Source organism: Hylobates moloch, unplaced genomic scaffold (genome assembly GCF_009828535.3).
Source record: "Hylobates moloch isolate HMO894 unplaced genomic scaffold, HMol_V3 SCAFFOLD_15, whole genome shotgun sequence".
In the NCBI taxonomy this organism is placed as follows: Eukaryota; Metazoa; Chordata; class Mammalia; order Primates; family Hylobatidae; genus Hylobates; species Hylobates moloch.
In genome coordinates this window covers 96,275,758-96,298,904 of record NW_026652290.1, presented here as the reverse complement: position 1 = coordinate 96,298,904, position 23,147 = coordinate 96,275,758, and the positions used below count along the sequence as shown (strand labels likewise).

Here is a 23,147-nt window from a genome sequence, read left to right as displayed (position 1 = left end):
CACTTTGGGAGGCTGAGGCGGGCGGATCACGAGGTCAGGAGGTCGAGACCATCCTGGCTAACACGGTGAAACTCCGTCTCTACTAAAAATACAAAAAATTAGCCAGGCGTGGTGGTGGGTGCCTGTAGTCCCAGCTACTTGGGAGGCTGAGGCAGGAGAATGGCGTGAACCCAGGAGGTGGAGCTTGCAGTGAGCCAAGATTGCGCCACTGTACTCCAGCCCGGGTGACACAGCGAGACTCCACCTCAAAAAAAAAAAAAAAAGATGCCAGGTGCAGTGGCTCATGCCTGTAATCCTAGCACTTTGGGAGGCTGAGACTGGCAGATTGCCTGAGCTCAGGAGTTCAAGACCAGCCTGGGCAACATGGTGAAACCCCATCTCTACTAAAATACAAAAAGAATCAGCTGGGCATGGTGGCAGGTGCCTACAATTCCAGCTACACAGGAGACTGAGGCACGAGAATTGCTTGAACCTGGGAGGCAGAGGTTGCAGTGATCCAAGATCGCGCCACTGTACTCCAGCCCGGGTGACAAGGTGAGAAACTCTGTCTCAAAACAAAACAGCAACAACAACAAAGTGACAGATAGAGCCAGGGACAGCTTTGAATGGTGGGTTCTCATGCATCAATGCCTGATAACAAGAAAGTATCACAAAAGACTGCATGGCCGGGCACGGGGCTCACACCTGTAATCCCAGCACTTTGGGAGGCCAAGACAGGAGGATCACTTGAGCCTAGGAATTGGAGGCCAGCCAGAGCAACATAGCCAGACTCTGCCTCCACAAAAAAATAAAAAATAAAAAATAGCCAGGCGTGGTGGCACATGCCTATAGTCTCGGCTGCTCAGAAGGCTGAGGTGGGAGGATGCTTGAGCCTTGGAGGTTGAGGCAACAGTGAGCCATGACTGGGCCACTGCACTCCAACCTGAGCGATAGCATGAGACCCTGTCTCAAAAAAAAAAAAAAAAAAAAGCTGGGACTACAGGCACCCGCCCCCACACCCAGCTGATTTATTATATTTTTAGTAGAGATGGGGTTTCACCGTGTTAGCCAGGATGGTCTGGATCTCCTGACCTCGTGATCTGCCTGCCTCGGCCTCCGAAAGTGCTGGGATTACAGGTGTAAACCATCACGCCAGGCCACATCAAACTTTCCGTCACAACCTTATTCTACAGGACATCTTTTCAGCAAGACCAGCTTTATCCTTGTTTTTTGTTTGTTTGTTTGTTTGAGACAGGGTCTCACTCTGTCGTCCAGGCTGGAGTGCAATGGTGTGATCTCAGCTCACTGCAACCTCCGCCTCCTGGGTTCAAGTGATTCTCCTGCCTCAGCCTCCCAAGTAGCTAGGATTACAGGCACGCACCACCACACCCAGTAAATTTTTGCATTTTTAGTAGAGATGGGGTTTCTCCATGTTGGCCAGGCTGGTCTCGAACTCCTGGCCTCAGGTGATCCGCCCACCTCGACCTCCCAAAGTGCTGGGATTACACGCGTCAGCCACTGTGCCTCGCCTACCCTTGTTATTGATCCTTGTAGCCAAGGATAATTATCTCAAAATAGTTATGTCATCTTCCTCCATTCTCCTTTAGAAATCTTTGTCTTCTATTACCTCCCTCAATATGGACATAGCTTACTTCCTATAGCACTCTTTTTTCCACTGCAAAGCCCTATTTCCAAATAAACATCGTTTTGTTTTAGAGAGCTTCTCCTTGTTTGTTATTTAGGTTGACAGTTTCTTTTTTGAGCCTTGTAGTGGGTAGAACTTTGTCTCCCAAAAATATCTGTTGAAGTCCAAAAGCCCCCTGCGTCCCCTGTACCTGGGAATGTGACCCTATTTGGAAATAGGGTCATTGCAGATATGATTAGTTATGGCCGAATGCAGTGGCTCACTCCTGTACTCCCAGCACTTTGGGAGGCCAAGGTGGGTGGATCACGTGCGGCCAAGAGTTTGAGACCAGACTGGGCAACATGCCAACACTCCCCTCAACAAAAAAGTACAAAAATTAGCCAGGCATGGTGTCAGACACCTGGAGTCCCAGCTACTTGGGAGGCTGAGGTAAGAGGATCACTTGAGCCTGGGAGGCAGACATTGCAGTGAGCCGAGACCGCACCACTGCACTCCAACCTGGGGAACAGAGCTAGACCCTGTCTCAAAAAAAAAAAGGGCCAGGCAAAAGTCTGGGGGTGGTGGCTCACACCTGTAATCCAAGCACTTTGGGAGGCCAACGCAGGCAGATCACAAGGGCAACAGATGGAGACCATCCTGGCCAACAGAGTGAAATCCCATCTCTACTAAAAATACAAAACTTAGTTGGGCATGGTGGTGGCATGCCTGTAGTCCCAGCTACTCGGGAGAGTGAGGCAGGAGTATCGCTTGAGCCTGGGAGGCAGAGGTTGGGTGAGCCTAGATCACATCGCTGCACTCCAGCCTGGCGACAGGGCGAGACTCCGAGTGAAAAAAAAAAAAGATTAGTTAAGATGAGGTCACATTGGATTAAGGCAGCTTCTAAATCTGTTGTTTTTCTTGTTGTTGTTTTTGTTTTGTTTTGTTTTGAGACAGGGTCTCCCTCCCTCACCCAGGCTGGAGTGCAGTGGCGCCATCTCGGCTCACTGCAACCTCCGCCTCCCGGGTTCAAGCGATTCTCAAGGCAGCCCTTAAATCTAATAATTGGCGTTCTTATCAGGAGAGGGAAATTTGGACACAGACACAGAGACAAACAGGGAAGAAAGCCACGCAGTGATGGAAGCAGAAATCGGAGTGAAGCCAAGTCACACCAAAGCCTGCTGGCCGCCACCAGAAGCTGGAAGAGGCAGGGAGGACCCTCCCCTGGAACCTTCAGAGGGAGCACAGTGGCTCTTCCCCACACCTCGATCCCGGCCTCCGTCACTGTGCGAAAATACATTCCTGTTGTCTGAAGCCACCTGGTTTGCAGTCATCTGTTACAGCAGCTACAGAAAACAAATACCAGCTTCTTTCTACCAGGTGGCAGGAGGCGAACCTCATCAATCGTAGCCACTTCCAGAAACTCACTCTTCCTGTGCCAGGGGGTTGGTGTGGAGCCTGAGGGTGGGGGTGAAGCTGTCCTCACAGGGTTAACAAGAATTCTGTACTGACATGTAGTTATAATTAAGCATTAGGCTGGGCCTGGTGGCTCACGCCTGTAATCTTAGCACTTTGGGAGGCCGAGGCAGGTGAATCACCTGAGGTCAGGAGTTCGAGACTACCCTGACCAACACGGTGAAACTCCGTCTTTACTAAATATACAAAAAATTAGCCGGGCGTGGTGGTGCGCGCCTGTAATCCCAGCTACTAGGCAGGCTGATGCAGGAGAATCACTTGAACCCGGGAGGTGGAGGTTGCAGTGAGTCGAGACTGCGCCACTGCACTCCAGCCTGGGCGAAAAGAGCGAAACTCCATCTCAAAAAAATAAAAACAATTAAAATTAAAATGAAGCATTAATCTGGCTGCACTCTGACCTGCTTCCTTGTAACAGAAAAGCACATTGCACTAGCCACTGACCATTTGCACCACATAGATACGATCTCTGACGTTAGAAGCAAAATACTTCTGTTTAAGAATTGCTTAAGCTGGCCAGGCTCATTCCTGTAATGCCAACATTCTGGGAGGCCCTGGCAGGAGGATTGCTTGAGCCCAGGTGTATGAGACCAGCTTGGGCAACAGAGCCAGACCTCATCTCTACAAAAAATTTAAAAATTAGCCAGGCATGGTGGTGTACGCCTGTAGTCCCAGCTACTCAAGAGGCTGAGGGGGGAGGATCGCTTGAACCCAGGAGGTCACAGCTGCAGCGAGCTATGATTGCACCACTGCACTCCAGCCAGAGCAACAGAGCAAGACTCCGTCTCTAAAAAAACAATAACAGGGCAGGGCGTGGTGACCTGCGGCTGTAATCCTAGCATTTTGGGAGGCCAAGGCGGGTGGATCGGATCACCTGAGGTCAGGAGTTGGAGACCAGCCTGGCCAACATGGGAAAACCCCGTCTCTACTTAAAATACAAAAATTAGCTGGGCGTGGTGGCGGGCGCCTGTAATCCCAGCTACTTGGGAGGCTGAAACAGGAGAGTCGCTTGAAACTGGGAGACAAAGGTTGCAGTAAGCCGAGATGGCGCCACTGCACTCCAGCCTGGGTGACAGAACAAGACTCTGTCTCAAAAAAAAAAAAAAAAAAAGGCCAGGGATGGTGGCTCACGCCTATAATCCCAGCACTTTGGGAAGCTGAGGCAGGCAGATCACCTGAGGTCAGGAGTTCGAGACCAGCCTGGCCAACGTGGTGAGACCACCCCCCGCCCCCCACTAAAAATACAAAAATTAGCAGGGCGTGGTGGCAGGTGCCTGTAATCCCAGCTACTCGGAAGGCTGAGGCAGGAGAATCGCTTGAACCTGGGAGGCGGAGGGTGCAGTGAGCTGAGATCACGCCGCTACACTCCAGCCTGGGCGACAGAATGAAACTCTGTCTGAAACATACAAATGAACAAAAAAAGTTTTGGAGTGTGGCGCCTGTTGAGTGGTTGAAGAATGCAGGGTGAAGTTCTGGGGCGGGGGAGGGAGAAGCTATGTTCTCATGCTCATCCTGCTCCTCTGTGGGGGCCTTCAAACTGGCTGGTGTCAGCTGTTCTGCTGGAATTCAGGATCTACTCAAGCAATTCTCTTTTTTCTTTCTTTCTTTCCCAGGCTGGAGTGCAGTGGCGCAATCTTGGCTCACTGCAACCCCCGCCTCCTGGGTTCAAGAGATTCTCCTGCCTCAGCCTTCTGAGTAGCTGGGATTACAGGCATTTGCCACCATGCCCGGCTGATTTTTGTGTTTTTAGTAGAGGCGGGGTTTCAGCGTGTTGGCCAGACTGGTCTCAAACTCCTGACCTCAGGTGATCCACCCGCCTCGGCCTCCCAAAGTGCTGGGATTATAGGCGCGAGTCCCCGCGCCAGGCTGCAATTCTTTTTTTGACACAGGGTCTTGCTCTGTTGCCCAGGCTGGAGTGCAGTGGTGCAGTCTCGGTTCAGAGCAGGCTCAACTTCCGAGGCTCAAGTGATCCTCCCACCTCAGCCTCCAGAGCAACTGGGACGACAGGTGTGTGCCACCGTGCCTGGCTAATTTTTTATTTTTTTATAGAAATGGGGGTCTCACTTTGTTGCCCAGGCTGGTCTTGAAGTCCCAGGCTCAAGCGATCATCCTGCCTCGGCCTCCCAAAGTGCTGGCATTGCAGACAGGAGCCACGGCACCCAGCAAGGTAGTTTGCTGGTGTAAAACAAAAACTCCAAAGTATTTGGAATGCAAATGCCTTTTGTCTCAAACCTTCTAGACCTTGAGTTTCCAAGTCAACCAAACAACTCAAAAGCCAAGAACAAGGAGGAAATACTGGCTTCCTCCCTTCCTGTCTGCTGTGTCATCTGTGTCCTCCCTGAGGGGTCAAGGCAGACTGCTCCCTGCTGGCCAGGCTGGAGTGGCCAGGGCACAGCCAAAGGGAAGGACTCAGGCTGACCACACTCCAGGGAATTCCCTCCAACCCCACCCACGGGGTTTTAAAACAGGGAGAAATGGGCCACGCCTGGTGGCTCACGCCTGTAATCCCAACACTTCGGGAGGCTGAGGTGGGTGTATCCCCTAAAGTTAGGAGTTCGAGACCAGCCTGGCCAACATGATGAAACCCTGTCTCTACTAAAAATACAAAAATTAGCTGAGCGTGGTGGCACGTGCCTGTAATGCCAGCCACTCAGGAGGCTGAGGCAGAAGAATCACTTGAACCCGGGAGGTGGAGGTTGCAGTGAGCTGAGGTTGCACCATTGCACTCCTGCCTGAGCAACAGAGTGAGACTCTATCTCAGAAAAAAAAAAAGAGTAGAAATGGAATGAATGACTACTGAAAATGCTTCCGATTTCTACACGGACCCTGGAGGAATTTCTCTTTCCTAAGAGCCTCCAATCAGTGCTGTCCACTGGGACATTCCGTGATGACAGAATGTTCTAGATCTTCGCTGTCCAGTATGGTGACCCCCAGACGCCAGTGACGACTGAGCGCCTGACATGCGGGCAGTATGCCTGAGGAATGGAATTTTAAATTGTATTTCATTTTAATTAATTTTAACTTAAATAGCCACATGTGCTCAGTGGACACCCTGTGAGACAACAGAGTCCTGGATAAAGCAACGTGCCCAGCTGAAAGTCTACAGTCAGAGGGAGGGGAAAAAGCAAAGCCCGTATGAGGAGGCTGGACCATAAATAAAACACACTTTAATTATGGGGCTGGGTGCAGTGGCTCACGCCTATAATCCCGGCACTTTAGGAGGCCGAGGCGAGTGGATCACTTGAGGTTAGGAGTTTGAGACCATCCTGGCCAACATGGTGAAACCCCATCTCTACTAAAAATACAAAATTAGCTGGAGGTGGTGGTGGGTGCCTGTCATCCAAGCTACTCAGGAGGCTGAGGCAGGAGAATTGCTTGAACCCAGGAGGCGGAGGTTGCAGTGAGCCAAGATGGTGCCATTGCACTCCAGCCTGGGCGACAGAGCAAGACTCTGTCACACACACAAAAAATAATAATAGCCAGGCATGGTGGCTCACACCTGTAATCCCAGCACGTTGGGAGGCCAAGGCAGGCGGATCACAAGATCAGGAGTTTGAGACCAACCTGGCCAATATGGTGAAACTCCATCTCTACTAAAAATACAAAAATTAGCCAGGTGTGGTGGCAGGCGCCTGTAGTCCCAGCTACTTGGGAGGCTGAGGCAGGAGAATCGCTTAAACCCGAGAGGTGGAGGTTGCAGTGAGCCAAGATCGCGCCACTGCACTCCAGCCTGAGGGACAGAGCGAGACTCTGTCTCAAAAAATAAATAAATAATAAAAATTTAAAAATAACAATAATTATGGGACAGTGGAAGGTTTGTGGCTGGGAACCTTTTCTGCAGCTCTTTCATGACAGCCCCTCCCTTTGTCCTCCATGGACCAGCTGCAAAACCCAAGTCACGCGTGCACATCACCACCTTTGGGGGCCACTTGTCCCAGCACTGAAACCCTCAGTTCCCCGCAGTGAGAGAGCACAGAACAGAAAACGGGGAAGAGTTTCTCTGGCTGGGTTTGGATCTGAAGTCAGCAGACCCTATCGGGCATTTGTGTCACATGGGGAGGTCAGAGGATGGGAGGTGTCTCTGTAGGAGAATCCTGACAGCATTCTCTGCATTTAAAACATGCAGGGTTTAGAGCTATCGTGGGAGGCTCCCGCCACAGGAGCCACTGAGATTACAAGATTAGCTGCAATCCAAACCACATTTGGAGAAAAATAAAATAAGAAAGGGAGATACAGGCCCGGTGGCGGCACAGTGGCTCATGCCTGTAATCCCTAGTACTTTGGGAGGTGGAGGTGGGAGGATCACTTGGGGTCAGGAGTTCAAGACCAGCCAGGGCAACGTACTGAGACTGCCCTCCCCCTCGCCCTCTGATTAAAAAAAGAAAGAGGAAAGAAAGGGAAATACAGGGAAGGGAAGGGAGGGTTGGGAGGTCTCTTCAATGAGATCCATCCTTCCTTCCTTCCTTCCTTCCTCTTTCCCTCCCTCCCTCCCTTCCTTCCTTTTTTTTTGAGACGGAGTTTCACTCTTGTTGCCCAGGCTAGAGTGCAATGACACGATCCTGGCTCACTGCAACCTCCACCTCCCGGGTTCAAGCGAGTCTCCTGGGTCAGCCTCCCAAGTAGCTGGGATTACAGGCATCTGCCACCACACTCAGCTGACTTTTGTATTTTTAGTAGAGATGGGGTTTTGCCATGTTGGCCTGGCTGGTCGTGAACTCTTTTTTTCTTTTGAGGCAGAGCATTCTGTCGCCCAGGGTGGAGTGCAATGGCGCCATCTCGGCTCATTGCAACCTCTGTCTCCCAGGTTCAAGTAGCTGGGATTACACATGTACGTCACTGTGCCCGGCTGATTTTTGCATTTTTAGTAGAGGTGGGGTTTCAGCATGTTGGCCAGGCTGGTCTGGAACTCCTGACCTCAAGTGATCTCCTGCTTCAGCCTCTCAAAGTGCTGGGATTACAGGCGTGAGCCACCAAGCCTGGCCTGATGTGGTGATTTTTTTTTTTCTGAGACAGAGTCTTGCTGTGTCACCCTGGCTGGAGTGCGGTGGCACGATCTCAACTCACTGCAACCTCCACCTCCCAGGTTCGAGTGATTCTTCTGCCTCAGCCTCCAGAGTAGCTGGGACTACAGGTGCCCACCACCATGCCTGGCTAATTTTTGTATTTTAGTAGAGCTGTGGTTTCTTTTTTTTCTTTTTTTTTGAGATGGAGTCTTGTTCTGTCGCCCAGGCTGGAGTGCAGTGGCACAATCTCAGCTCACTGCAAGCCCTGCCTCCTGGGTTCAAGCCATTCTCTTGCCTCAGCCTCCTCAGTAGCTGGGATTACAGGCGCCCACCGCCACGCCCGGCTAATTTTTTTGTATTTTTTATTAGAGATGGGGTTTCACCGTGTTAGCCAGGATGGTCTCGATCTCCTGACCTTGTGATCTGCCCGCCTCGGCCTCCCAAAGTGCTGGGATTACAGGTGTGACCCGGCCATGCTGGGGTTTCACCATGTTGGCCAGGCTGGTCTCGAACTCCTGACCTCAGGTGATCCACCCACCTCTGCCTCCCAAAGTGCTGGGATTACAGGCGTGCACCACCACGCCTGGCCCAATGTGGTGATTTCTAAGTAGGGAGCTGAGGGAGTAAGCAGCCGGCCGGTGGCTGTCTGAGGGAGACTGTCCCTGGCAGAGCGAACTGCTAATGCCAGTACCAGGTCCTGTGCCAAACAGAAAGAAACCGGCTCTCACTCCAGAACTGCGGCCTGACCACCATATATATATATATATATACACACATATATATACGTGTATATATATATATATATTTTTTTTTTTTTTTTTTTTTTGGGGTCTTGCTCTGTTGTTCAGACTGGAGTGCAGTGGCACGATCATAGCTCACTCCAGCCCAACCTCCTGGGCTTACGCCATCAGCCTCAGCCTCCCTAGTAGCTGAGACTACAGGTGCATGACCAGCACACTTGGCTAATTTTTAAATTTTTTGTAGAGACGGGGTGTCACTGTGTTGCCCAGGCTGGTCTCCAACCCCTGGCCTCAAGCAATCCTCCCACCTCAGCCTTCGAAAGTGCTGAGATCACAGGCGTGAGCCATGGTGCCTTGGCCTCATATTTTGAATAGGCCAAAACAAAACTCTGGAATCCCCTTACCCCTATCCCCACGACCCCACATAGCAGGTTTCTCTCGCTCTGTAGCAACCCACTTACCTCCCGGAAATCACCCCAGGCCTGTTGGGAGTGCACGCAGCCCCGTTAGCCTCCCTGTCTGCTCCTGTAACCAGCCCAGCTCTGCCTGAGAGGTTCCGCTATTCCCTCTGTCTGGAATACCCACCACTCTCTCCCACCCCGGGCTTGGATCCCGCAATACTGTATCAGCCTCAGGGCCTCTGCTGTCCCGCTTTCTGCTCTCAGAGCCTTTGTCACTGGGCTGGAAGAGCAGTTGGGAAAATTCGGTGATAAATGCATAGCCCGGGGCTAGGACCATCAAGAGGACCCAGTAAGTTGGCTCCAGAAAGAGGACTTGGAGCTTCGTTTGCATTGCACGTTATTTAATATTGAGGAAAATGTAATTAGCTCGTATTTAAGAATTGGGGTGAGAGCGCTAAAGATTGACCCCACCCACCTCCCACTCCTCACCTCCAGCCATAAGCCACTTCCGTACAAGGCTAAAAATGCGTAAAACAATGCAACTACTCGCCACCTATCCCTTCCCAAGTTCCAGCCTCTGAGCCTCAAGCCCCACGCCCTCCTAAATATCCCCGCCCCCGCTGGGACCCCAAATTGCCTACAGCTCTGCAATTCCGCCCTTCCCGGCAGCGGGACCGAAAGGGTTAAGCGGAGGCTCCCGGCTCGCTGAGTGACAGCATGGCCGGCGGCCGGGGAGAGCCGACCAATCAGAGAGGGCGTACGCGACCCACGTGCGCAAACGGCCTCGCGATTGGCCAGCGCCGCCAGAGGCCTGCCCCCCGGAGCCCGAACCCACGTGCAGCTACTGCGCCTTCATTGATCGGCTTCACGGTCCAGGTGGCTGCTGGGTGGGGCCTGGGCGGGACGGGGCGGGGACTAGGCGGGACGAGGCGGGGCCCGATGGGTCAAATGGCCCCCGGTGGGGGAAGGAGGAGTTTCCTTTTGGCCTGAACTTGGCTGACCTCGGTAGCTTCCGCCCGGTGAGGGACGTGAGTTGCCAGGCGTGTTCCTGGAGGTTGGGGGGACTCCAGGATTCCCGGCCGGGGAAGGGGCTGCAGGGGCGTGGAGGGGCAGGACTGAGGCAAGGAAGGAGCTGGGTGCTGCAGCAGGGATGGAGGTGGAGAGAGGTCGTTTCTTCTGTCTGATGAATTCTGCCTAATGCACCTGGCTAACTCCTATTCATCCTTCAAAACCCCTTCCTAGTGATCTCCCTGCGCTTTAGGAAATTGTCTCAAAACTAAGGTTGAGCTTTGGCGACCTTCCCTGGGCTCGCCGATCCCTGACTGCCCCCAGCAGGGAGTGTATGTGCACTATCCACCCCAATCTCCTAGGGTGAGGCCTGGGAGGCAGGGCTCTGTTCTTTCTGGGTCCCCGCCCCCATGATTCTGGGCAGCTGGAGGCAATGATAAGTGAGGACAGGACCTAGGGAACGCATGGGGGAACCGCAGGACTGGGTCCCTGGAGACTCACCAAACTGGGAGGTGCAGGTGGGGTAACGGGTGGCTTCCCTCCCTGGTACTGCCTTATTTTCTGTCCCTCAAGACCTGCCATCTTCTTGTTGTTTTAGACTCTGGCTAAAGTCTTGGAGGCTACTGCCTGAAGATGACCTCTAGGGACCAGCCCAGCCCCAAGGGCCCCCCGAAAAGAACTTCGGTGAGGAGGGCATGTGGTGGGATCAGCCCTCAAGGGAAACCCGGGCCCAATGTGGTTCTGCCCCTTTCTCCACCTATGACCTGGGCTGGCCCCGTCCAGGCCTCACAGCTGAAGACAATACTGGTCACTGCCACACTCAAGACTGGTGCCAAGGAGCCGTTTTTTTTTGTTTGTTTGTTTTAAATTAAGTGTAGGCTAGACACCGTGGCTCACAACTGTAATCTCAACATTTTGGGAGGCCAAGGCAGGAGGACCACTTGAGCCCAGGAGTTTGAAACCAGCCTGGACAACGTTTTTATAGAGACGCTGTCTCTATAAAAAATAAAACTAGAAGAATCAGCTGGGTCTAGTGACGTGGGCCTGTAGTTGCAGCTACTCGGGAGGCTGAGGCAGAGGGTTCGCTTGAGCCCGAGGAGTTTGAGGCTGCAGTGAACTATGATGGTGCCACTGCACTCCATCCTTGGTGATAAAAACACAGGAACACATCACGTATTCGGTTAATATTTTATAAGCAATCCCCGCTCCCTGCACTTTGCGTCCCAGAGGTGACCGTTTGTAAATTTAGGCTCTCGGGGCTGAGCAGATTTTTTTTTTTTTTGTAAAGGGATCAGATGAGGGATATTTTGAGACTTTATTTTATGACTTTATTATTTTTGAGACGAAGTCTCACACTGTCACCTCGGCTGGAGTGCAATGGCACAATCTCGGCTCACTGCACCCTCCACCTCCCGGGTTCAAGTGATTCTCCTGCCTCACCTCCCGAGTAGCTGGGACTACGGGCACCTGCCACCATGACCACCAAATTTTTCTTGTATTTTTAGTAGAGACTGGGTTTCACCATGTTGGCCAGGCTGGTCTCGAGCTCCTGACCTCGTGATCTGCCTGCCTCAGCCTCCCAAAGTGCTGGGATTATAGGCATGAGCCTATATCCCTGGCCAAGAGACTTTATTTTATTGAGTCTTGCTCTTGTAGCCCAGGCTGGAGTGCAGTGGCACGATCTCGGCTCACTGCAGCCTCTACCTCCCAGGTTCAAGTGATTCTCCTGCCTCAGCCTCCCGAGTAGCTGGGATTACAGGTGCGCGCCATCACGCCCGGCTAATTTTTGTATTTTTAGTAGAGACAGGGTTTTGCTGAGTTGCCCAGGGTTGTCTCAAACTCCTGACCTCAGGTGATCTGCTCACCTCGGCCTCCCAAAGTGCTGGGATTACAGGCTTGAGCCACCTTGCCCGGCCTTTTATTTTTAAAAGTATTTTGTGCTTCTATTTTCATCACAAGAATGTGGTGAATATTTTAGACTTTAGGCCAAAGTGCAAAATGGAAGATGCTGTTTACTGAAATACGAGAGGCCGGGCGCGGTGGTTCACGCCTGTAATTCCAGCACTTTAGGAGGCCAAGGCGGGTAGATCACGAGGTCAGGAGGTTGAGACCAGCCTGGCCAAGATGGTGAAACCCCATCTCTACTAAAAATACAAAAATCAGCCGGGCGTGGTGGGGGGGGCGCATGTAATCCCATCTACTTGGGAGGCTGAGGCAGGAGTTTGCAGTGAGCTGAGATCGTGCCCCTGCACTCCAGCCCGGGCCACAGAGCAAGACTTGGTTTCCAAAAAAAAAAAAAAGGCAAAAACCGCAATTACTTTTGCACCAACCTAATACCTATGCCCCGGTTGAGATGGAGACCTGGGGTCTTGGGTGTTTGGAGCATTGTAAGTTTTATGTAACCTTGCTTTGACCTTTGCAGCCTCATCCTGGGATGTCGAACTCTGAGAGCTCTCCGACGATGAATTATCAGGGCATTCTAAATCGGCTCAAGCAGTTCCCCAGGTGAGAGCAATTCCAGGGGCTGGAGGTCTCACGCTGGGAAGGAGCCCCACCTGGCCTCTCTCCTTGAGGTCCTAGTGAGTGGTTTAGAAGCTGCTGGCCCAAGAGACAGGTTCAGGAACAGGAAGCCACGCAGATACCCGGCATGGAGAACCCAGCAATACCCAGCGCAGCTTTTGATTAAACAAACACAATTACAAACAAATATTAAAGTTTTGATTTTCCTGTTCTACATGGATTTGTTGGCATTCAATTTTATTGTTGAAAAATACTGCAATGGCTGGGTGTGCTGGCTTGCACCTGTAATCCCAGCACTTTGGGAGGCAGAGGCAGGAGGATCGCTTGAGTCCGGAGTTCAATACCAGCCTTGGCAACATAGCGAGACACCATCTCTTAAAAAAATAAAAAATCTAGCTGAGTGTCGTGGTGCACACCTGTAGTCCCAGCCACTCAGGAGACTGAGGCAGGAGTATCATCTGAGCCCAGGAATTGGAGGCTGCAGTGAGCCATGATTGTACCACTGCACCCTACCCCGGGCAACAGGGTGAGATTCTGTTTCAAAAAAAAAAAAAAAAATTTTTTTGAAGAAAGTGGCGGGGCGTGGCGGCTCACGCCTGTAATCCTAGCACTTTGGGAAGCCAAAGTGGGCAGATCACCTGGGGTCAGGAGTTTGAGACCAGCCTGGCCAACATGGTGAAACACTGTCTCTATTTAAAATACAAAAAATTAGCTGGGTGTGGTGGCACATGCCTGTAATCCCAGCTACTCAGGAGGCTGAGGCAGGAGAATCTCTTGAACTGGGGAGGCGGAGGTTGCAGTGAGCCGAGATCATGCCACTGCACTCCAGCCTGGGTGACAAGAGTGAGACTCTGTCTCAAAAAAAAAAAAAATATATATATATATATATGTATATATATATATATACTGCATTAAAATCTTACTGAGCTTCTTCGCGCTGCCTTAAATTTGGCTTCAAGAGCCAGTGCCTTCCAGCTTCATTGAGGCCCTCCCTAGGGGTTGAGGGCGGGGCTCGCTCTGGGGAAGGGGTCCTGAAGCCACAGGTCTTACAGCCTGTCCTCCTTCCCCCTCAGGTTTTCTCCTCATTTTGCTGCGGAGTTGGAGAGCATTTACTACTCGGTGAGCCAGACCCAGGCAGCCCCCACCAAGGAGGGCCCCACTGGGACAAGCCAAGGCAGTGGTTTCCCAGCCCTGCCTCCTGACTGCCCTAGAGAGGTTCTTTTCCGCCAGGCAGTGTGCCTCACACCTGTAATCCCAGCACTTTGGGAGGGCAAGGCAGGTAGATGACCTGAGGTCAAGAGTTTGAGACCAGCCTGGCCAACATAGTAGAGACCGTGTCTCTACTAAAAATACAAAAATTAGCCGGGCATGGTGCCTGTAATCCCAGCTACTCGGGAGACTGAGGCAGGAGAATTGCTTGAGCCCGGGAGGCAGAGGTTGCAGTGAACTGAGATCACACTGTACTCCAGCCCGGGTGACAGAGCAAGACTGCCTCTCTTAAAAAAGTAGGGACCATACACCAGTGTAGTATGAAAGTAAAAGAGAAGGTGAAAACAAAAATTGTTTAAGGTGGGGGCGGGGGAGGGGGGTAGGGACCAGAGAGGCAGAGCAACTTGCCCAGGGTCACACAGCACTCACACCCGGCCACCTCCCGGTGGGATCTCTGTTTTCCCTTTGCAGCTGCACAAGATCCAGCAGGATGTGGCGGAACATCACAAGCAGGTGGGTGACCCAGAGCTCAGGGGTGCGGCTGTCCCTCCATGAAAGGCATGAGAAAGGACAGATGGGGGCCGGGCACAGTGGCTCACACCTGTAATCCCAGCACTTTGGGAGGCCGAGGAGGGCGGATCACTTGAGGTCAGGAGTTCGAGACCAGCCTGGCCAACATGGTGAAACCCCGTCTCTACTAAAAATAAAAAATTTAGCCAGGCGTGGTGGCGGGTGGCTGTAGTCCCAGCTACTTGGGAGGCTGTGGCAGGAGAATCGCTTGAACCCAGGAGGTGCAGATTGCAGTGAGGCAAGATAGTGGCACTGCACTCCAGCCTGGGCGACAGCGAGACTCTGTCTCAAAAAAAAAAAAAGGGATGGTGAAGACAGGGAGGGGACGAGGGGCAGGTCATGCAGAGCCTTGTGAGCCGTGGGAAGGACTTGGGGCTTTGACCCCAAGGGAGGTGGGAGCCATGGAGGACTGCTGGCAGAGGAGGCACATGCTATGGTTTGGAATCCCCCGTGATATTAGCGGAGGCCCCATATTTTGGGGAGCATCTCCAGTCCTGTCTCTGGGCTGCTTCCAAGAGACGGTCTGTCCTGCTCCTTCCGCTCCCTGGGCCCCTGCGTAACCTAGATGACCCTTTGCTGGTCAGTTGCTTTGGACAGAGAGAGCCTGTGATGGGGCAGGCACCCGGCTGTGTTCCTCTGCGTGTCTGAGTGTTCAATGAGGGGCCATATGACGTGGGAGCGAGGGGAGCTATGCATGGGAGGGGGCTCTCAGGCTGCCACCTGCCAGCCCAGGGCGCCTGGCCCAAGCTGAAGTACGCCTTCCAGCCCTGCCTGTCCTCTGGCCACCTGGCCTTTTCTCCCAGGCGCTGGCAGGATTTTCCGCCTGTGCCAGATGTAACTGGCAGGGGCCCAGGGCCGTGTCTGCAACTTAGCAGGGCCTGGGAGGAGGGGGGCAGCGAAGGGAACAGGGTGAGGGGGGCCAGGAAGCAACCAAAACATGGTTATTCATTCAACAGATATTTATCCATCACCTCCTTGCCAAATACTGTTGTAGAAGCCAGGAAAATAGCAAAGAACAACGCAGAGCTTCCCACCCTTGGGGCGAGTGGAGCCTGGTAGATGGAGTGTTAGGGGATGAGGGCTGCGCCAGGCGGCGGGTGGAAGAGAGCAGCCCCAACGGGATTGGGGAGGCCAGGGTGGGCGAGGGTTGCAATTCAGGGTGGTCGGGGAAGATGTGCGAGCAGGTGACATCTGAGCGGACACTTAAAGGACATCAAAGAGGAAGTGTGGCTGTCTGGGATGGGAGGGATATTTCAGGCAGAGGGCACAGCCTGTGCGAAGGCTCTGAGGCAGGACGGTGCCTGCTGTGTTGGTCCTGAAGGCACTACCAGGAGGCCCGCGTGGCTGGAGCAGAGTGAGAGGAGGAGGAGGGGAGGGCAGGGAGGGGGCAGGCCACACCACGCAGGGTCCTGCGAGCTTCAGGGAGGACTTGGGCTTGAACCCCAAGGGAGGGAGGTGGGAGCCATTGAGGGCTGCGGATAGAGGGCACGCCCTGGCTACTGCGGAGAGGACAGAGAAGAAGGAGGAGGGATGAGGGCAGAAGCCCGGGAACCAGTTAGGACAGTCCAGGTGTGGAATGCTGGTTGCTTAGTGATGAGAAGTAATTGAATGATTGTGGACGTGTTTTGGGAGGAACCTGACCGCAGCTGCTGAGCATCAGGATATGCAGGGGGTGAGGGCCCCAAAGCAAAGGAGCCACTTCGGTTGGAGCCAGACCCAGGAGGGTCCCTGCCCAGCCCCCACTGCAGGAGGCCCCAGGATCCCTGGCAGCCCAGCCTGGCTTGTGGTCCTGGGCGGCCCGCTTCCCCCACCCCCTGCCTCCAGTTCCGGGCTTTCCCAGCCGCCTCGCTGTGCTTTCAAAATCCCCATCAGCACAGCCCCCTCCTCCGCCAGCCTGCCTGCCTGCCACTCTCCCCCGGGAGGGCCTGCTAGCAGGCAGAAGGGAGCCACACTTTTCATGCTGAGCGCATTAAAGTGCCGGTAAATTGCGCATTAACGAGGCGGGGTGAATTGGAGAGGGCTCCCCTGGGCTTTGCTGCTGCTGGGCGGGCTCAGCTGGGAAATCCATCACGGGCTGCCCCAGGAGGCAGCAGCCTGGAGTACCCCTGCAAGGCTCCGATGGAAGGTCTCCCCTCCTGGCCCCTCCCTCCGCTGTCCTGCTAAGGAAACAGACAGGTAGCCTTTTTGTAGAAAAAATCTTAGAGATAGGATCGCTCGCCTTGTTTTCTTTTTTGTTGTTTTGACGGATCATGCTCCGTCTCCCAGGCTGGAGTGCAGTGGCAGGATCTCAGCTCACTGCAACCTCCACCTCCTGGATTCAAGCGATTCTCCTGCCTCAGCCTCCCAAGTAGCTGGGATTACAGGTGTGTGCCACCATGCCTGGCTAACTTTTATATTTTTAGTAGAGACAAGGTTTTGCCATGTTGGCCAGGCTGGTCTCGAACTTCTGACCTTGGGTGATCCGACCGCCTCGGCCTCTCAAAGAGCTAGAATTACAGGTGTGAGCCATCGCACTTGGCCAATTTCTTTATACTTTGAACATGGCTACTAGACATTCCATATGAATGACTCTATGTATGATTCCAATTATACTTGTACTGGATGGTATTGATCTAGATTTTATTCCGTTTACTGGGAAACTACATTTAAATTTGGGATTGGCAGTGGTCAGATGACTTGATTTTTGTTGCTCTTTGTTCGTTTTAAATAAAACACCAGACTGGGTGCCGTGGCTCACGCCTGTAATCCCAACACTTTGGGAGGCTGAGGCAGGCAGATCACCTGAGGTCAGGAGTTCGAGACCAGCCTGGCCAACATGGAGAAACCCCGTCTCTACTAAAAATACAAAAATAAGCTGGGCATGGTGGCGGGTGCCTGTAATCCCAGCTACTTGGGAGCCTGAGGCAGAGAATTGCTTTAACCCGGGAGGCAGAGGTTACAGTGAGCAGAGATGGTGCCATTGCACTTCAGCCTGGGCGGCAGAGCAAGACTGTCTCAAAAGAGAAAAAAAAAAAAAATTACCACTGACTTGTTTCTATCAATTCTCCCCAGCAGGTAACCCTCAGTTTCTTAGTATCTTTCCAAAGTTTAAGCAAATTAAAATGTCTTCCTCACCTAGGGAGACATAGGTATGCTGTTTTGCTGCTTGAAGCCTTTTTTTTTTTTTTTTTAAGACAGAGTCTCGCTCTGTCACCCAAGCTGGAGTGCAGTGGCACGATCTCGGCTCACTGCAAGCTCTGCCTCCTGGGTTCACGCCATTCTTCTGCCTCAGCCTCCCAAGTAGCTGGGATTACAGGCGCCCGCCACCATGCCCGGCTAATTTTTTTTTAATATTTTTAGTAGAGATGGAGTTTCACCATGTTAGCCAGGATGGTCTCGATCTCTCAACCTGGTGATCCGCCCGCCTCGGCCTCCCAAAGTGCTGGGATTACAGGCGTGAGCCACCGTGCCTGGCCTGCTTGAAGTCATTTGAAGCAAAGGGTGGTAGTGGTCAGGTTTTCTTTCTGCAACATCCCAAAAAGAGTATCTGGGGCCAGGTGTGGTGGCTCACATCTGTAATCCCAGCACTTTGGGAGGCCAAGGCAGGAGAATCATCTGACGTCAAGAGTTCAAGACCAGCCTGGCCGACATGGTGAAACCCTGTCTCCACTAAAAATACAAAAATCAGTCGGTGTAGTGGCACACACCTGTAATCTCAGCTACTTGGGAGGCTGAGGCAGGAGAATCGCTTGAACCCGGGAGGTGGACGTTGCAGTGAGCCGAGATCACGTCCCTGCACTCCTGCCTGGGCCACAGAGTGAGACTCTGTCTAAAAAAAAAAAACAAAAAACAAACAAAAAAAAGATGATATATGCCAGGTGCAATAGGCCGGATGTGGTGGCTTACACCTGTTATCCCAGTACTTTGGGAGGCAGAGGTGGGAGGATCGCTTGAGGTCAGGAATTCAAGACCAGCCTGGCCAACATAATGAGACTCCCATTTCTACAAAAAATGTGTTTAAATTAGCTGAGCATGGTGGTGCACACCTGTAATCCCAGCTACTCAGGAGGCTGAGATGGGAGGATCACTTGAGCCTGGGAGGTTGAGGGTGCAGTGAGCTGTAACCGCACCACTGTACTCCAGCCTAGGTGTCAGAGTGAGATCTTATCTGCAAAAAAAGTAGATGAAGGCTGGGGGTGGTGGCTTATGCCTGTAATCCCAGCACTTTGGGAGGCTGAGGTGGGCAGATCACCTGAGGTCAGGAGTTCGAGACCAGCCTGGCCAACATGGTGAAACCCCGTCTGTACTAAAAATACAAAAATTAGGCCGGGCGTGGTGGCTCACACCTGTAATTCCAGTGCTTTGGGAGGCCGAGGCGGGTGGATCAAGAGGTCAGGAGATCAAGACCACGGTGAAACCCTGTCTCTACTAAAAATAAAAAAAATTAGCCGGGCGTGGTGGCGGGTGCCTGTAGTCCCAGCTACTCGGGAGGCTGAGGCAGGAGAATGGCGTGAACCTGGGTGGCGGAGCTTGCAGTGAGCCGAGAGCGTGCCACTGCACTCCAGCCTGGGCGACAGAGTGAGACTCCCTCTCAAAAACAAACAAACAAACAAAAAAACAAAAAAAAAAACACAAAAATTAGCTGGGTGTGGTGGTGGGCACCTGTAATCCCAGCTACTCAGGAGGCTGAGGCAGGAGAATCACTTGAACCTGGGAGGCGGAGGTTGCAGTGAGCTGAGATTGCGCCACTGCACTCCAGCCTGGGTGACAGAGTGAGAGACTTTCTCAAAAAAACAAGTAGATGATACACCTCCTACAGGTGGGGATAGTCATGCTGTAGGATTGCAAACCCTTAACTGCAACGTTTAACTGTTTTGCTGCCAACCTCCCTCTAGATAGGAAACTTCTTACAGATTGTGGAGAGCTGCAGCCAACTCCAGGGTTTCCAGTCTGAGGAGGTGGGTTTCTGGTCTTCAAGGAGGGGAGGGGACAGGCTTGGGTGAAGGCTCATCCTCAAAGCTCTCACCGCCTTGTTCCTGCCGGGCCAGGTCTCACCTGCTGAACCAGCCAGCCCTGGGACAGCCCAGCAAGCAGAGGACAAGAGCCTGCAGGAGTCGAGCTTTGAGGACATCATGACCACCAGGTCCTCCGACTGGCTCCGGCGGCCTTTGGGGGAGGACGATCAGGCAGAGACCCAGCTGTTCTGGGACAAGGAGCCTTGGTTTTGGCACGACGCTCTGACCGAGCAACTCTGGCGGATTTTTGCTGGCGTCCACGATGAGAAGGCAAAGCCCAGAGGCAGACGTCAGTGTCCCCGAGGGTGAGGGGGAAGGGGTGGCCACAGGCTGCATCTCAGGGGTTGTGCAGTGAACCCTGCTGTTCTCTCTCTGTCCCCCTCCTCCTCTCCGTTGTCATGGTGACAGAGCAGGCACCAGGCTTGGTGAGTAAACAACCTCGGCTCTACCCAGAGGGGTGGGCTTCCGGGCAGGCGGTTGGGCTCCCCCAGGTCAGGGCACTGGGGTTCCTGTGGGATTTGTCTTCCTTCCATCCTGCCCCTGGGGTCCCCCAGGGGGGCACTTGGGTGCTCCAGGAGGCTATACTGGAGCAGCCCGGGACCCACAGCCCAGGGCTTTCCAGGACCCTATACCTTGATTCTCTGCAACTCTGCCCAGACCCGGAGACAGGACCCCAGGCAGCTGACAAGCCCCGTGCATGCTGCCCGGGAATCCCTGACGTCTTCTGGTCCCAGCAGGCAGGTCAGCAGGCCTGATGAGACTTTTCCATTTTCCAGGGGCAGGAAAGCAAGGCACCAGGATCCTGTGACCCAGGAGCAGACCCATGTCCCGAAGATGCTTCCAGTAATCCCAGCGGGCAGGGGCCGACCCACTCCAGGCGGGATGGGGTGGGGGGCATCCTGTGCTTAGGAGCTAATGCGAGCCGCTTAGTCCCTCTTGTCCCCCTGCTAGCCCCCAGGCCACCTGAGACCTCCTCCAGCCCCCCTGAGGGTTCCCAAGACAGGAACACAAGATGGAGTATGGTCCAGGTGAGACCCAGGCCCGAGCTGGTAGCCCAGCGTGAAGGCTGCCCAGGTGGTGTGGAGGAGGTGGGCACAGACGTGCGGGGAGGCGGGGGCAGCTGTGATCTCCCTGCTTGCAGGAGCGTCCTGGAGGAGCCTCTCGGTTTCTGCAGTCCATGTAAGTGTCTGCACTGTTTGCTTGTGGGCGGGGTGGGGGCAGTGGGGATTCCTTCCTGTCTATACCTGTGTTCCCGGCACATAGAGGGGAACAGAGGTGGAAGACTTTCTTCCGCCTTTTTCATCACTACTCTGCCATCCTCTCCAACAGCAGCTGCAGAGGCTGGGTAGAAAAGTGTGCAGTGTTAGGCCGGGTGCGGTGGTTCACGCCTGTAATCCCAGCACTTTGGGAGGCCGAGGCGGGCGGATCACGAGGTCGGGAGATCGAGACCATCCTGGCTAACGTGGTGAAACCTCGTCTCTACTAAAAATACAAAAAATTTAGCCAGGCGTGGTGGTGGGTGCCTGTAGTCCCAGCTACTCGGGAGGCTGAGGCAGGAGAATGGTGTGAACCCGGGAGGTGGAGCTTGCAGTGAGCTGAGATCGTCCACTACTGTACTCCAGCCTGGGCGACAGAGTGAGACTCTGTCTCAAAAAAAAAAAAAGTGCAGTGTTAGGTTCACAGGATCGCTGCCCCAACACTGGGCTCAAGGCAGTTGGGGAAGACGTTTTCATGGAAGGGGATGGGGTGTAGCTGTGTTAGAACTGGATGCAGATTGTCCCAACCTTGTGGAGTGACGCTGGGAGAACCCAGATGGGGCAAAGAAGGCTTTTCTGGGGAAGGGGCATAATAGCTAGGACCATAAAAGATGAATAGGAGTTCTTCCTCCTGGGGGAAAGCAGTCTAGGAAGAAGGCAGAAGTATATGGAGGGCTGTGGCAAAGGGACAATACTTGAAGGAATGTGGGCAGGACATTGGGTGGAGTCTGAGGGTAAAACAAGGCCTGAGAGGGGGAACCCCAAAATCTGAAAAAGAAGCCCCTCTAGGCCTTGATGTGTGGCTCCCACTGGGCAAAGGGGCTCACAGGCAGGTCAGTTACCCCGAGGCCTCCCCTCCCAAGATCCTGGGACCCTGAGGACTTTGCAGATGCATGGAAGAGGCCAGATGCCTTGCCCGGGCAGTCTAAGAGACTTGCCGTCCCGTGCAAACTGGAGGAGATGCGGATTTTGGCACACGGGGAGCTTGTGCTCGCCACGGCCATCAGCAGCTTCACGCGACACGTGTTCACCTGTGGCAGAAGAGGCATCAAGGTGTGGAGCCTGACTGGCCAGGTGGCTGAGGACAGGTTCCCTGAGAGCCACTTGCCTGTACAGGTGAGGGCGGCCTTGGTTTCCGGGGGTGCAGGGCTTCTGGGAATGGGGTTTGAGGTTTGACTCTGGGAGAGCCCAGGTGGTGGAGAGAGGGCTTCCAGGGAAAAGGGGCATAATAGCTAGGAACCTAAAGGATGAATAGGAGTTCGCTCTCATGAGGCAAAGCAGTCCAGGCAGAATGCCATAGGGGGCGACAGCTCACAGTGACTCTGCCCATCCCAGACCCCTGGGGCCTTCCTGCGCACCTGCCTGCTGTCCTCAAACAGCAGGAGCCTGTTCACCGGTGGCTACAACCTGGCCAGCGTGAGTGTGTGGGACCTGGCGGCGCCCTCCCTGCATGTGAAGGAGCAGTTGCCCTGTGTGGGTCTCAACTGCCAGGCCCTGGACGCCAACCTGGATGCCAACCTGGCTTTCGCCAGCTTCACCAATGGTGTGGTCAGGATTTGGGACCTGCGGGATCAGAGTGTGGTCAGGTGCGTTTGGGGGGTGGGAAGGGGAAGCATCCTGTTTCCAGCCTCCTGTGGCCACCTCTGCCCACCTTCCTGCCGCCATCTCTGCCCACCTTCCTGCCACCTCCTGAACCTGGGATATAGCACTCTCCCAGCCAAAACCCTTGCCCCCTTGAACTTGCATTTGAGAAAGTTAGAAGTGCAGACTTGAATCTTGGCTGGACTGCGTTCCTTGCAGCCCAGGGCATTTTACTTTTTGTCTGCCTCAGTTTCCCCACCTGGACACAGGATGTAACAGCCCCAAACTCAAAGGCTTGTTAGAAGGGTAAATTTGTTGTAAAAATATAAAACAGCAGGCCAGGCCTGGTGCCTCAAACATGTCAACCCAGCACTTTGGGAGGTCAAGACGGGAGAAATGCTTGAGCCCAGGAATTTGAGATTAACCTGGGTAACATAATGCGACCTCATCTCTGTTTAAAAATATGTATATATAAATTGGCTGGGTGCAGTGGCTCATGGCTGTACTCCCAGCAGTTAGGGAGGCCGAGGCAGGCAGATCATGAGGTCAGGAAATCAAGACCATTCTAGCTAACATGGTGAAGCCCTGTCTCTACTAAAAAATACAAAAAAATTAGCTGGGTGTGGTGGCGGGAGCCTGTAGTCCCAGCTACTCGGGAGGCTGAGGCAGGAGAATGGCGTGAACCCAGGAGGCGGCGCTTGTGGTGAGCCAAGATCTGTGCCACTGCACTCCAGCCTGGGCGACAGAGTGAGACTCCGTCTCAAAAAAGAAAAAACAAATATATATATATAT

At 53.4% G+C, this 23,147-nt stretch overlaps 2 protein-coding genes across 3 annotated transcripts in view; one reads left to right on the top strand and one right to left on the bottom strand.

Annotated features, from left to right (window-relative positions):
- The window catches only part of ZNF77 (zinc finger protein 77), a 263,032-nt gene that overhangs the window by 38,585 nt on the left and 201,300 nt on the right, over positions 1 to 23,147 (bottom strand). The gene's annotated exons all lie outside the window — the stretch shown is intronic.
- Positions 10,171 to 22,631, top strand: TLE6 (TLE family member 6, subcortical maternal complex member). The gene is made up of 14 exons (XM_058428767.1): positions 10,171 to 10,236; positions 10,824 to 10,909; positions 12,648 to 12,730; positions 13,819 to 13,864; positions 14,426 to 14,467; positions 19,399 to 19,461; positions 19,552 to 19,807; positions 19,927 to 19,943; positions 20,295 to 20,361; positions 20,470 to 20,546; positions 20,660 to 20,697; positions 21,638 to 21,890; positions 22,110 to 22,360; positions 22,625 to 22,631. Exons 2-14 carry the CDS (start codon positions 10,859 to 10,861, stop codon positions 22,629 to 22,631), a joined length of 1,251 nt encoding a protein of 416 aa, XP_058284750.1. The 5' UTR covers positions 10,171 to 10,236; positions 10,824 to 10,858.